The sequence below is a fragment of the Rhipicephalus microplus genome, chromosome 4 (genome assembly GCF_043290135.1).
Source record: "Rhipicephalus microplus isolate Deutch F79 chromosome 4, USDA_Rmic, whole genome shotgun sequence".
Classification (NCBI taxonomy): domain Eukaryota; kingdom Metazoa; phylum Arthropoda; class Arachnida; order Ixodida; family Ixodidae; genus Rhipicephalus; species Rhipicephalus microplus.
This window is the reverse complement of record NC_134703.1, coordinates 113,308,736-113,322,679: the sequence shown is the minus strand read 5'-3', so window position 1 is coordinate 113,322,679 and position 13,944 is coordinate 113,308,736. Positions and strand designations below refer to the sequence as shown.

Here is a 13,944-nt window from a genome sequence, read left to right as displayed (position 1 = left end):
TTTTTTTGCTTTCCTTGTCCGTTACCCGAATGTTCAGTTGTTACTGGCCCCGTTCTTTAATAAAACGAATGATTTACAGCTTCTGGGGTTACTACATGAAGGTTCTGTTGCGGATTTTCAGCATATTGGTGGCCATCGGTGATAGCACGTGGGGAGAACGAACCGCTTCGTCGTTGCCGTACAGGAAAGCCGGCAAGGAGCGTTCTCACAATAAACAGCTATGTTCTGGTAAGTGTTAAAAAAAACTATTTGTAAAAGTTATTTTACGGTGTATACGCACTGCCGCATGTATATGCGTAATAGTAAAAGCTCATTACGTTGTAGTTCGCAAGCTCGTACACAGTCCTAACAACTTCCACTCACTAAACTGCCTGGCGCAACACTGTCGTCCCGTGACCAACTGTATTAGGGATGATCACGAGTGTTGTTGCGTAAGTCTGTTGGCAGACTCCGGGGATAACTGTTAAACATACACTGGCATAACTAAGGAACTAGGGGGAAAAAACCCACTACCGGAATTTTAAGAGCGAAGCTCCTTAAGTCGTGGGCTGAGCGTCCCGTCGTCATCGTATGTAGCCACCTCTCGATAGTTCTTGAACCGGCCGTAGAGGGCGGTACTTTTGCATATAACTAAATGCATATACGCTGAAAAATGCAAATGGTACGATACTAGAGGACGTTATTCGTAGCATATGATAAAAAAAAATCACAGCATATGCATGGAGTGAATGGTGATAAGTGGGGCGAAGCGTCCGTCAGTCCGTCCGCGCTTCCATACGTCCTTCGTTCTTGCTTCCGTTCATCCCTGCGTACGTCCATGCGTCCATCCGTCGTCCGTGCGTTCATCCTTGTGTACATCTATGATTCCATCCGTGCTTTCATCCATGCATCCGTCCGTCCGTGCGTCAGACAGACAGACAGACAGACAGACAGACAGACAGACAGACAGGCAGACAGACAGACAGACAGACAGACAGACAGACAGACAGACAGACAGACAGACAGACAGACAGACAGACAGACAGACAGACAGACAGACGATGACGGACGCAGCCAGCAGATGATTCCCGGTTTGCCGATGAAAAGTATGATACGCGCAAGGTGGCGGTGGCTCGCGCTCGAAGATAAAACTCTGATGTGCGAGCGTGCGAGCATATAGGAATGACGTCACACGAAGACGTTAGCGATCGCGTGTTCATCAGCGGTGCCGTACGCTAGAGGGCGCGGTGTAGTAAAAAACAAGCCGATTTGGTGCGCGCGCACGTTCAGAAGGTCGGCGGATGGACAAGGCTGCAGAGCACGAGCGCGCAAGGCGGCGATGGCTCGTGCTCGAAGACGGAACCCCGATGTGCGAGCGCGCGAGGCAGAAGCGTGCCGTGAAGCTGCGCGGCGGCGCCGACAAGATCCCGGCGTACGAGAACGGGAGGCCGATGCAGCACGGCAGCGGTGTGTGGACTCAGCTTCACCCCACTCTCCATCATTCACCCCGTGGATATGCTGTCATGATTCTTTAACTTTTGCGCGCACAGGCACGCATACATACAGCACACACAAAGGCACGCACAAAGAAACAAAGTGTATGGATGAACCTTCTCTATGAAAAATATTCCTGTGTACGATAGCCTGCTCGCTTGCCTCTGCGTTGATTCTCGGTTCCTACCCACAACAGAGGATTGACTCTAAAACTGGTGGTTATGATAAGGAAAATGTTTTAATTGAATTGAGACGAATTATTGGGTCGCTGGTTTCTGGATAAAAAGGATCGAGCACATTGTGATGCCAACAGGTAGAAGAAATGCTCTGCACTCGCCGACATGGCTGATCGCAGCGCTGACACTCCCATGTTTCAATGTGCATACATACCTAACAAAATAAACGGGAACATGACCACTTCTGTACCTCAGTTGGTAAAGCATCGCACGTGTTATTCGAAGGCCGCAGGTTCGGCCTTGGAGAGCGTCGCCTCCCTTCCCGGTCAATAGCCATTACAAAACCTATATCCGCAATAAATAACCTATTCCTCTCTGAAGGGACCCTTCTACGGTGTTAAGAGTTTTGTCAGCGTTTAGAATAGAACATCATCAAACCATTCGCAGCACAAATTTATCGACACGCCGTGTACCAAAGCCGCTACGAACAATTACGTCATGTCCTGCTTCTCACACTTGCTTTACCTATACGCAACTCATGGTACACGCTGGCATCACAGAGCTCGTTTGAGCGAACTCGACGATTTGAGCTTCGCCCATTCATGAAACTTCAGTCATGACTTCCGTGATTGTATATCGACAAGTTGTGCGCTATTTCGGAGATCATCGCCCAGTGCGCCCAGCAGCATGCACACTGTCTTGGTAACATAGACGATGATTTCGGAGTTGTTGATATTCGCTTTGACAGGGCCGCCCTCCTACCAGACTATCTGACAGGAGGCCCTCCTACCAGCATTGACGTACGCAGATAATATACTGCTAATGGCCGACAACAAGGAAGATTTGCAGAGATTGATGGACTTCTGCGGTAATGAGGGAGATAGGTTAGATTTCATATTCAGTGAGGAAAAAGCAGCAGTCATGTTTTTAATGATATTCCAATGAGCTTAGAATACAGGAGGTCACCATAGAGATAACAGATAAATACAAACATCTGGGCGTTTGGATAAGCAATGGGACCGAGTACCAAAGGGAACACGAAATATACGTGACGACTAAAGGTAACAGGAATACAGCAGTGATGAAAAACAGGACACTGTGGAATTACTATAGGTATGATGTTGTGAGAGGAATATAGAAAGGAGTCATGGTTCTTGGTCTGACGTTAAGCAATGCGGTCTTGTGCATGAGATCAGAAGTTCAAGCAAGGTTAGAAATTAAGCAACGTGCAATAGGTATACGCTTGCCTTAGGAGCTCACGGGAATACACCAAATCAGGGAGTACAAGGTGATAAGGGATGGACATTATTTGAGGGCAGGGAAGCAAGCAGCAAGATAAAATTTGAGAAGCGATTGAGAGAAATGGGGGAGGAGCGTTGGGCTAGGAAGGTTTTCAGCTACTTGTACATGAAGAATGTGGATACAAAATGGAAAAAGCGAACCAGAAAATTGACGGGTAAATACGTTGAAAACAGCAGGGGCCAAAACAAAAATAATTATCGGTTAAGAAGAAGGTGAAGGAAGCTGAGACCAATATGTGGAGAATTTGCATGATTAAGAAGTCCGCACTAGAGATCTATTGAACTTTTAAGCAGGAAATTGCCAAGGAAAGGATCTATGATAATACTCGGGGTAGTTCTCTACTGTTTGAGGCCAGGACGGGAGTACTGTGAACCAAGACATATCGGACCAAATACGAAGGGGTGGACACGATGTGCAGTGCATGTGGAGAGGAGGAGGAAACTGCCGAACACTTGATAATGCTATTTAAAGGACTTCACCCTATAGTTCAGGATGATGGCGCTGAGTTTTTCAAAGCACTGGGGTTTAGGGACAGGGACGGCAAAATAGACTTTACGCCGGTAGAATTAACTAGAAGGAGGTTATCTGATTTGTGGCTAAAGTGAAAGCACGAGTGAAAATTAAACAGTTCACTGCAAAGTATGAGTCCTCAACCTCACTATTTAAAGGAAAAAAATAAATGTAGTTTTTGGTTCACTAAGTATTACGGCTTGATGGCGTTAGCCACCGCCCGATCTAAAGGGTACAGCCATATCAATCCATTCATCCATCCATCTAGAGTTACTGCATATGCTACTTTTAGGTAGCAGGATTGCGCCAAGGTGGGCCATCTTGCATTCAAATCTCTTGCGGGAAAGCCCCTCTATCTTCTTGAAGTCTTCTTGAAGGCTGCGCTTTATATATATATATATATATATATATATATATATATATATATATATATATATATATATATATATATATATATATATATATAAGGGCTCGTTTCTCCGTGTTTTGACACAATATTATTGAGATCTAACAGACAGTAATTGCGAGGAATGTACAGGGGAAGTTATTAGAACCAATGGAATGTAAATAAGAAGAAAGAAAAGTGGATGAAAAAATAACCAGCCGTATATATATATATATATATATATATATATATATATATATATATATATATATATATAAATATATATATATATATATATATATATATATATATATATATATATATATATATATATATATATATATATATATATATATATATATATATATATATATATATAGTTGACCCCACATTAGCTCCGTCTTCTGTTCTCTTGTTGTTGTTTTTTTCATGTCATCATGGTCATCATCAGCCTGACTACGCCCAACGCAGGACAAAGGCCTCTCCCATGTTCCGCCAGTCAACTCAATCCTGTGCTTGCTGCTGCCAATTTATACCCGCAAACGTCTTAATGTCATCTGCCCACCTAACCTTTTGTCTCCCCCTAGCCCGCTTGCCTTCACTGGGAATCCAGTTAGTTACCCTTAATGACCAGCGGTTATTGTCTACGTGCTACATGCCCGACCCATGTCTATGTACAGATACTAAATTATTTTTGCTCTTTTGATCGCGATCGAGCCAGTTAGGGATAGAATTTTTTCGTCGCTTTGGCCTCAATTGTTAAATGTGTGAGAAACCCAGCTATAGTTTTATAGTTTTGAACTGAATCGAGCTGAAGGGGAGGGGGGTTATAGCAATCGAGGAAAGCCGTGCGACGCCCGTGTTACGAACGGCTCACGTTAGGTGATGTGAGTCGTTATTCAACAGCCCTGTGGCGTCCAATATTCTATCCGCTTAATGTTTGATAGCTGCATTAAAATCACGCGCTAGCTGCAACACCTTGCCAATTCGAATCATTCTAGTTTAACTTGTTCATTTATATTTAGCGTTTTACCAATTAGGCGAATTTCGACGTATGCAGCCTATACACGCAGACAAACTCGCCATGTATAAAGTATTCACTTCATCTGTGGGTAATACAAATAGAGCAGTCTTTGCTGTGCCAGGTATAGTTTTTAAAAAAAGTCAGGCGTTTATTCCTTTCTCACTAAACAGAATATTTCTATAGCAGCACCCACTGCACCCGCATCTGATCTCACGGGTTTGTACGTAGTACAATTCAACACAGAATACATTTGCTACCACGTTTCTCGCGACCAGCAAGCTACATGGCTACAATACCGAAGAAACGCGGCTAGAATAACGACAACTGATGTCAATCGTGCTTGAGCTGCCTGGAATCTGCAGAGTATCGGCGTTGTCTGCGTAGTGTAGGCTTCTCCGCGGTGCAAATAAACCATCTATGACAACGTGGACCAATAGCGTTGCTGAAATCGTCAAAGGCACAGTGAGCGGCACCCGGAAGCAGTGGCGCAACTCTGCTACCTAAAGGTAGCATATAAAGCAACTCTAAGCCGATCTTACGCGATAAGCAGAATTTCTCACGTAGCGCTTCCAGAGCATTGTCGTACTATGAATGGACGGTTGAAAACGCATTTGACCGAGCCGCAGTGGCCTGCAGCGATTCGTGACATTAAAGCGTTGTAATAAATAATACGCGGTTTACGCAGATAGCTGAAATCAGTCTGTAAATGACCCTTAAGACTTGGTCTGCCGGCTCAGTGTGTTTGCACAAAATTGTCAAAAATGTTTTAGGGACCTTTGAATAGGGAATAAAGGCAGCACATGTCCTTGTATAGATGGATGTCGTTACGCTTGTCGCGGCGTACTGCTCGTATTAGTGCATGTCTTTTATGAGCACCAGTGACAACGTTGGACAAAAGAACACCACATAGTGGTACCTGACGTTCCCTGTGTGAACGAAGCTCACAGGTGTACACTTCCGTTTTTTTTCTTTTGACGCAGGCTTAAATGCGCTATGGTGTGTGTGGCTCTTCTGAGAGCACATTGCTACATTCCATACTCCGCCGGACGTTGCAGCGAGAAGCCTGATGATATATTCATCGTCCCGTACTACGGTAACTCCAATCCTTTAAAAAATCTTTCGCTCTTATCTCGCCCGTATACAAAATCACACTGTTGATAACGCTGACCCAACAGTTCTGACAAAACCATAATTACCCAACGCGATACAGTAACTCATCGTCCTTATTAACCAACGACATTTCGCTTAGAGCTAAAATGATTTCGTGCGCCATTTACCTACCTTGTATACATAACAGAAACATTGCTAACGCAACATAAACTCCTAAATAAAGCAACTTGGTATAAGCTCTCATTTTTCAGTTCGTGCATTGTTCACACACACACATACACGCTCACTCAAGAACGAAATAACAATTACAAAGCGAAAACGCCCTGTGCATGCTTTCCTGCTGTTCATGGATGGATTAAGAACATATTTATTCATTTTTTTTCACACTTCTCATGCACACTATTTAAGCACAGCCTCACTAGTTGCAGAAACATTTCATGAAATTTCATGCTCGCATTCTGTCAAGGTGACGGTGACCGGCCGAAGCCACCTGAAATCGGCCACAGTTACATTACCAAGTACGAAATGAACACCATAGACTCAAACCACCCAGCGTGGGTTGAAGAGTACTTTGACTATAACGGCAAGAGAGCGAAAATATCAGCGTCTGTTCTCGGCGTCCAGTTTGTCGACATTTACGATTACGGCAGAGGAACGGTCACGTCCTATCGACTATACAGACCCGGTAAGTAGCAATTAATTCGTTAATACAAATGGTCCGGCAAAGGTCCTTGAGTTATACGGGATGCATTATCCCTGTAGCGGTCCTTGTTACGTCACCATTCGCCAGTTTCGGAAATTCAATGCAGCAGCTGATGTATAGAAGGTCTATAACGTACTACATCAACTTCTTAGATTCGCATTAAGATAAACACCTGAATTCTAACGGACAGGTAAAACCTCGATTGTGTCGCTTACACTTGCAGGGTTAAACGAATGCGTTTGATCATGAAACATGGTTTTAGCGGCTTTAGTAAACAATGCGCATGCACTATATATGCATGTGATGGCACGTAATGATGTTCCTCTCTTTTTTTTAAACCAAGCTGCGTGATATTGGGGACACCCTGTAGAGTTGGTAAGCGGGGCTAATCGGTATTGCTGCACAATAGTAAACAGCATGAAAAAACCTGAGACAGAAAGGGGTAGGGGAAATGAGGAGGAAAATGGAAAAACGGGCGAGAAATGTTTTAGTTGAAAGTCAGCACTGTGTAGCCGTTCCCCATATTGGTTTCTTTTTTTTTTGCTGTTTATTATTGTACCTGTATAGAAAATTTACTTGCGAAAAAATCATGGCAGTCTGGGCTAACCATCGTTAAGGTCATTTTTATGCCTTGCAACATTGCCACGTTGTCGCCGGCTTTGTGTTTTGGTTGCTCCCGGGCTGAGCTAGATCAAAGGCATATTTGATCATTACATTTGAGCTGCTCCTTTTACGCATTACCCCGGTGGAGTTCAGCAAACAGGTCGTTTTTTTTCTTTTCAATGAGTCAGCTTTTTTTCCGCTTGTCACATTATCTCTCTCTCAGAAACCAGTGGCTGGAGTTCAACGATTGAAGACACCTGCGAGACTGTTGAAATGACTAAGTTCAAGCCTGCACTTCAGATTCTGTCGTACCCTTTTTCGAAGACAGCCAAGCCCGGACCACAGCGTATGCCCACGTCCAACCAAGCGTTGAAGTACGGCCCTCCGTACAACTACACCTACCTAGAGGGCTACATTGGCAAAGAGACCCGAAATATACAATCCGAGATTTTCCGAGGATGCGTGAATGAAGACTATCTGAATTTTTCTCTGCGCTCGAACTTCTATTGGGGAAACGGTAAGAACCTAAGTATTGACGATGTGACAAATTGCCTTCGACTCGCAGCTTTAGACGTTATCAAGGCCGATTGATCGTAATGGCATTCTTGTTGGCTTTACCGGTGCTTGCCTGTATCTCCCTTCTTTATGCTTTCTGATTCATTTGCCCACGCAATAATTTAGTCGGCCATTCAATTCACTAAAAAAAGGGGGGAAGGAGGAAGCGAAGAACACGGTTTTCTGGCCTTCTGCACACACGTTGAAGAGTTTGCAGATGATAAACTGGCTTCTTCTATAAGAAGCCAGGGCAATAAAAATAAAGACACATGAGAGCAGTTTTACGTCATGTGCACGTGCAGCCGTGAGCAAACGTGTACGGACCATTGCCGGCCATTTACATTTTCCTTCGGCACGGTTTGTTGGCGAGTCACCTGCTGTCTGAGAGCGTTGCCACTTTGTCCAAAGCAATGCTCTCGACATCAGAAGGCTCGCATCTCACAGCGACTACGGCTCGCACTTCTATGGCCTATATACTTTCGCTCACGAGTGTCCAGTGCAGCGCTCGATGTATATACAGAGGCGATAGTGCGCAACAACGTACACGTAACGTTTAAAAGGTAACAAGGTGTATTGTTTGCGCCAGGAGTACACGAGCATTGAATGAAAGCAAGGTTCTACAATGGCTACTTAAAATAAAGTAATTGGTACTCAGCCGCTTGAAATTTTTATCTGCCCGGTCCGTTTCCTAACAAAGTGGTGGCCCTACGCCGAAACTGTCGCTATCGTGTAGCAGTGTCATTCGGAGCAATTGTCACGTTCATCACTCCATTTTCTTCCGTAGCACAATTAGGGTTCTGATCGCTTGCCACATGTATAAAAGAAACAAACATTGAGCCCCTTTAATAGAGAATCATGGAAGCAGATACGAATCAAAAAAGACTATTTAATACGCGTTGGAAATTCCAGATATCGTAAACATCCGGTACATTCAAGTTTATTTTACTTTATGACGCCTATAGTTATGAATATTCTTGTGGGATGTGGAGCGTACGCATACCTTATCTCCTTTTTTTTATATCAGTTGAGGCATTATAGCAGAATGCTTATGAAACAGTGTTCCCACCACATAAGAATTGCATGCTTCGTTTTTTTATCTGTTGAACTTTGCTTGTAATGTTTCTCTTCTTTCTGTCTTCAGCCCTACCATTTTCTTATCCGAGCGGAGAAGAGCGAGTGCCAGTTTATATCGAAATGAGAGGACCCGACATTAATAACAATGCACAAGATATTTACGCAATGATGTATGTTTCTTGGTACGAGAAAGACCCGAAGTTCCCCTTTGATGCGTTTCAGGTAACAATTCTTCAGGCTATCATAAGAAAAGTAAACAATAGCACGCAGGACTCGAGATCTTCGGTTAACGAATGAAAAAAAAAAATCAGTTGCGATCACGAGGTGCTCTTGTAAACAGCCGTTGTAATGTAAGTGGCAATGATTACCATCATGGTTTTGTGAGAATAGACTTCTCATTCAAAATTTTCGTTAACCAAACAACATAAATTAGTAAAAAAAACGGAAGAATCTTATAGCTTCAGAAACTAGCTTTTGGCAAGTAGACGACCTACATATTTATAGTTCGATGGGGCCAGAGTTTTAGCGTCGGAGCTTCCTTAAAAGCACAGACATCCACCACGACCACGAATTGAAATAACTGCATTAATGAAACGATTGCCGATTGCACTGGCTAAAACGAACCATGTTATTCTCATTAAATGCGAATACCTCCTATTTTTATGTACCAAAGTCGCGATAAATAACTTTTCGCTCCACCACACAGCACGAAAACGAAGACGCGTATGATTTTGATGATGTGAACTCTTACTGTTGTATTCGGCTAATCGTTGCTATAGTGTTGAAACAGCAGTGCACTTTTTTTCAATAATCTTTTCCAACTGAACGGAGCCCTGCAACACTTTTTGAGCATGGTAAGAAAGCGCTGGCGATCGGAAATGAAGGCTCCTGAGACAGCGCGAGCCAAGCATCAGAGCGCAGCAAGCAGCCTGGAATCAATACTTATTACTCACACAGCTGAAAATCGCTCTTTTTTTTCCTACAAATTATGTCATGAACCCAAACGACCAAGGCTTATACCCAAATTCATGGACATAAGCCGAGTAGAGCATCGTGGGCTGTATAGTTACTGAGGCCGCCGCGGGAGGCCGCCACGAGCCCGCGCTGTCACTCGCGATGATACTGAAAGTAGGCCGCCCGCTCGAAGAAGAAAAAAGAAAGTGATGAAGGTCGTGATGCGCGCGTGACGTAACTTCCTTTCCCGGGCCATCCCTCCCTGCTCCGCTTCCAGTGCACTCGTTGGGAGGATAGAGAAAGCAATTATAGCGTGCAGAAATTATCTCCGCTCGTACTTGACGTATTCTAAAAACATGTTTGCAGCGGTTAGCGTTGAGACGCAATAAGCTCATTTCAAGAACACTTTCTGAGCTTGGTCTGAAAACGCTGCCAATCGGTAGTCGAAGCTCCCAAGAACACGCTAGCAAAATAATAAATAGCAGCACGCGGCCGGGAATTCAGGTCGTGGGAAGAGAGAGTGCAATTACGGCGCGCGACAAGTTTTTGTAACCATGGGTTATGAATCTTTTTGCAACGGTGAATTCGTGCGGCAGCAAGTGGCCTTTGGTGAATCCATTTCATGGCTACTTGAAGAAGAGCTGTAGGTCCTCTTTAAATAAGCGATTCGATGGTTGCTTGGAAAAGTGTTGCAATGCAACTTTAAAATGTGCAGATAAACCTTCGTTCATACTGGGCAAAGCACGGATGCCACCTTCGCGTTCAACACGACCCGATGCTCATGAGCGACATCACAAAAATTGAAAACTGAAAGGCTAGTGGCGCCTGCTGATGAGTGGAAGCACCAGGAGCGCCTGGCTCGCGAGCACGCGCTAAATTATGGGGCTTTACGTGACGACGAGCGCTTGGAAGCATTAATACAGAGTACTAGAGTACGCTATCACGTTACTCTACCTGCTTTCCACACACACACACACACACACACACACACACACACACACACACACACACATATATATATATATATATATATATATATATATATATATATATATATATATATATATATATATATATATATATATATATATACGGTTCAATATGTAAAAATGCAAGCTGTTTGCAGTCGCTTTTGTGACAGCAGAACATTGACGATAATGAACAGCTTGCGAGGAAGGCTATCGGCATCTCAATCACTGCTCAGCGTTGCTGGACCAGACAGTGTTACTTTATAGTGGCTTCTCAGTAGGGAAAATTATAAGATATTCCCGCGCTTTTGGAATCGGCAGCTGCGGGTTTAACATTCTGAGGGGTGGCTTTCCATCACGCCGTAAAACACCGGGTCGAGAAAAATGACGCCTGTTCTTTTAATGAGTTTCGATAGCTTCGTGCTTTTGCTTTCATGCAAAATTTCTCTTGATTTGAATCCGTACTTGTCTACATACTCTGGCTGTGAAGTCGCCCGACGTGGCTGTTTGTATGATGTGCTGTGGCTTGAAATCGAACACATGCTCAATTATTCTTGCTGAACCCCCAGATCCCGGAGGGACTGCACTGCAAGTACAGGCCCAAAAAAGGACGACTGCCCAACATGCCATCTTCGTTCAGCTACAGCGTTGAAGAGGCAGTGTTTCAACTAGATGGAAGTGGATTTCTAAAGGCCGGCTTTGCTTCGCTTTCTTACAAAAAGGTGCATTCTGTCCACTATATATTTTATTTGTTATTCTTACGTATCGGTATTTCATCGACGTATACGTGAATGTATATATATATATATATATATATATATATATATATATATATATATATATATATATATATATATATATATATATATTTTTTTTTTTTTTTTTCATCCACTTTTCTTTCTTCTTATTTACATTCCACTGGTTCTAATAACTTCCCCTGTACATTACTTGGCACTACTGTCTGTTAGATCTCATTAATATTGTGTTAAAACACGGAAAAACGAGCCCTTAGGTATACACTTCTTTCCGTTATATATATATATATATATATATATATATATATATATATATATATATATATATATATATATATATGACGTAAGAAGGTAGCGATGGTGAGTAGAAGCAGAAGAGAAGGAAGAAGTGAGAATAGAATAAACATGGCGTATGAGCCAGGCCACGTCGCCCATTCATCATAGCGTCACACGAGCCGACATGAAGACATGTTGAACAATGAATGAGACCTAACAGACAATAATACCAAAGAAAGAAAAGTGGGTGAAAAGATAACTTGCCGTGAGCAAGGCAAGTTACCTTTTTAGCAGCTTTTCTTTCTTCACACTTACATTACAATTCTCTGATAGCTTCCCTATCCTTTCCTTGGCATTATTGTCTGTTAGAGCTCATTAATAATTTGTTAAAACACGGAAAAACAAGCCCTTAAGTATACACTTCTTTCCCCCCCCCCCACATATATATATATATATATATATATATATATATATATATATATATATATATATATATATATATATATATATATATATATATATATATATATATATATATATATACAGAGCGAAGGGTACTTTTGAATTCACACTAAAGAAAAATTGTAGGAAAATGTGGTCTAGAAACCTCGTAGTGATACTTTTTTTTACCAAGGAAGGGCCTATATCGAAATAAAATCACATTTTAGTGGTCTGCATCGGGTTAGCGCACTTCAAATTACCCGATTCAAGAAGCGGACCGACCAGACTGACTCACGTCACTGTAGCCGTGCCCAACGTTGCCCGGCTTTACTGCGAAAGTAGCAGCACACCGAAAGCAGCAGAAGCCACAGCAGCAACAACGACCATTGATCAATTTCCCGTCATTATGGTGGCTAGAAAGGGGCAGTGTGACGGGCAGGGGCCAGATGGTGCACATACGTGCAATGAAACATGGCGGCAGGTCTAGGTGGCGCTGCGCGCGTCGGGAGCGCGTGCAGCGGTGTTGGTAGAGCGTGGCTGAAGGCCAAGTATGTATATATATGTTTTTTTTTTCATATTTGTTCGTTATGCGGCATGCATTTGTTGCACGCTAAACTTCCCATGTATGCTGCAAATGAGCAATTTTATTGAGTTGCCAGTCTGCGCGAGATATGCGATACATACGGCGAATGGGTAGTTGGCAGTCGCCCGTGTTATGTAAATTTGTGTTAGACGTTCGTCCCGGATACGACGTGCTCCTCAAATTATTTTATTCTTGTTGCTCCCTAGTTACGCCCCGCACTCAATAAAAAAAAACAAGCTCCGGTTCACGCGGGAACTATACTAACTGCGCAGCTGCAACTTGAATGTTTTGAAGAGAGGCGTTACATTCCCTTAACATTTACAACTTGTGCGTGTCGTGTCACAAGGCTACAACACTCTGGTCATTCTACTACCACTAAGTATATTAAGCAAGTGTTTCTGGAAATGTAAAAAGTTTGCACGGTGCATCCAGCTGGTTCTTCAGAAACATTTTATTTTTGACATGCTCATGCATCAGTTCCAACACAGTGCGAAAAAATGCACTAAAACAAATCAATCAGCACAGCTGAGAATTCTAAGTGAAAGTACCCACAAAATTTACTGGCACCTTCGCAACTTGAGGTGTTTCTGTTTTTGCCGCTGGACAGATCGGTCTTTATTCAGCGACTTTGTATAAAAGTGCAGGCGCGTGAGCACAAAAAACTGCACAATTTTTGCAGTTAGTTCTTTGCCATGATTGGCACAGCCAACTTGATGAAGTTTAATGGTACTCAGAAATGACATGAAATCATGAATACTGAATGCCTGCAGCTTCTCGGTAGAGAAAAAAAAAGTAAATGCTTCTTCTAATGTTGCCACAAGGATGGCCAAGTCATCCCCAGGATATAACAAACCCCCTCGATCAAAATGTTTGGTGAATTCATTGTCTGCACTTTCTGCTACATCCTGTTTTTTCATGGCTAGCTTTGATGCACATGTGCCACAAGAATTTTTGGTCCTGAACTTTCTAGCTACATAACCAGACAGGTAGTAAACCAAACGGCTGTCACTTTTCTCTACCACATAGCTGCTGTGGTCGCTTCTAAAAGCAGA

General features: G+C 43.0%; 1 protein-coding gene across 2 annotated transcripts in view; it reads left to right on the top strand.

The window, feature by feature from the left end:
- LOC119172284 (uncharacterized) overlaps window positions 1-13,944 on the top strand; it is a 31,270-nt gene that overhangs the window by 2,845 nt on the left and 14,481 nt on the right. For both annotated transcript variants that reach the window (XM_075893522.1, XM_037423335.2), the window contains exons 2-7: window positions 122-228; window positions 5,851-5,963; window positions 6,447-6,665; window positions 7,510-7,803; window positions 8,983-9,137; window positions 11,407-11,559. In XM_075893522.1, the coding sequence (XP_075749637.1) occupies window positions 221-228; window positions 5,851-5,963; window positions 6,447-6,665; window positions 7,510-7,803; window positions 8,983-9,137; window positions 11,407-11,559 (942 nt within the window). In that variant the 5' untranslated portion in view covers window positions 122-220. The remainder of the gene's footprint in view (window positions 1-121; window positions 229-5,850; window positions 5,964-6,446; window positions 6,666-7,509; window positions 7,804-8,982; window positions 9,138-11,406; window positions 11,560-13,944) is intronic.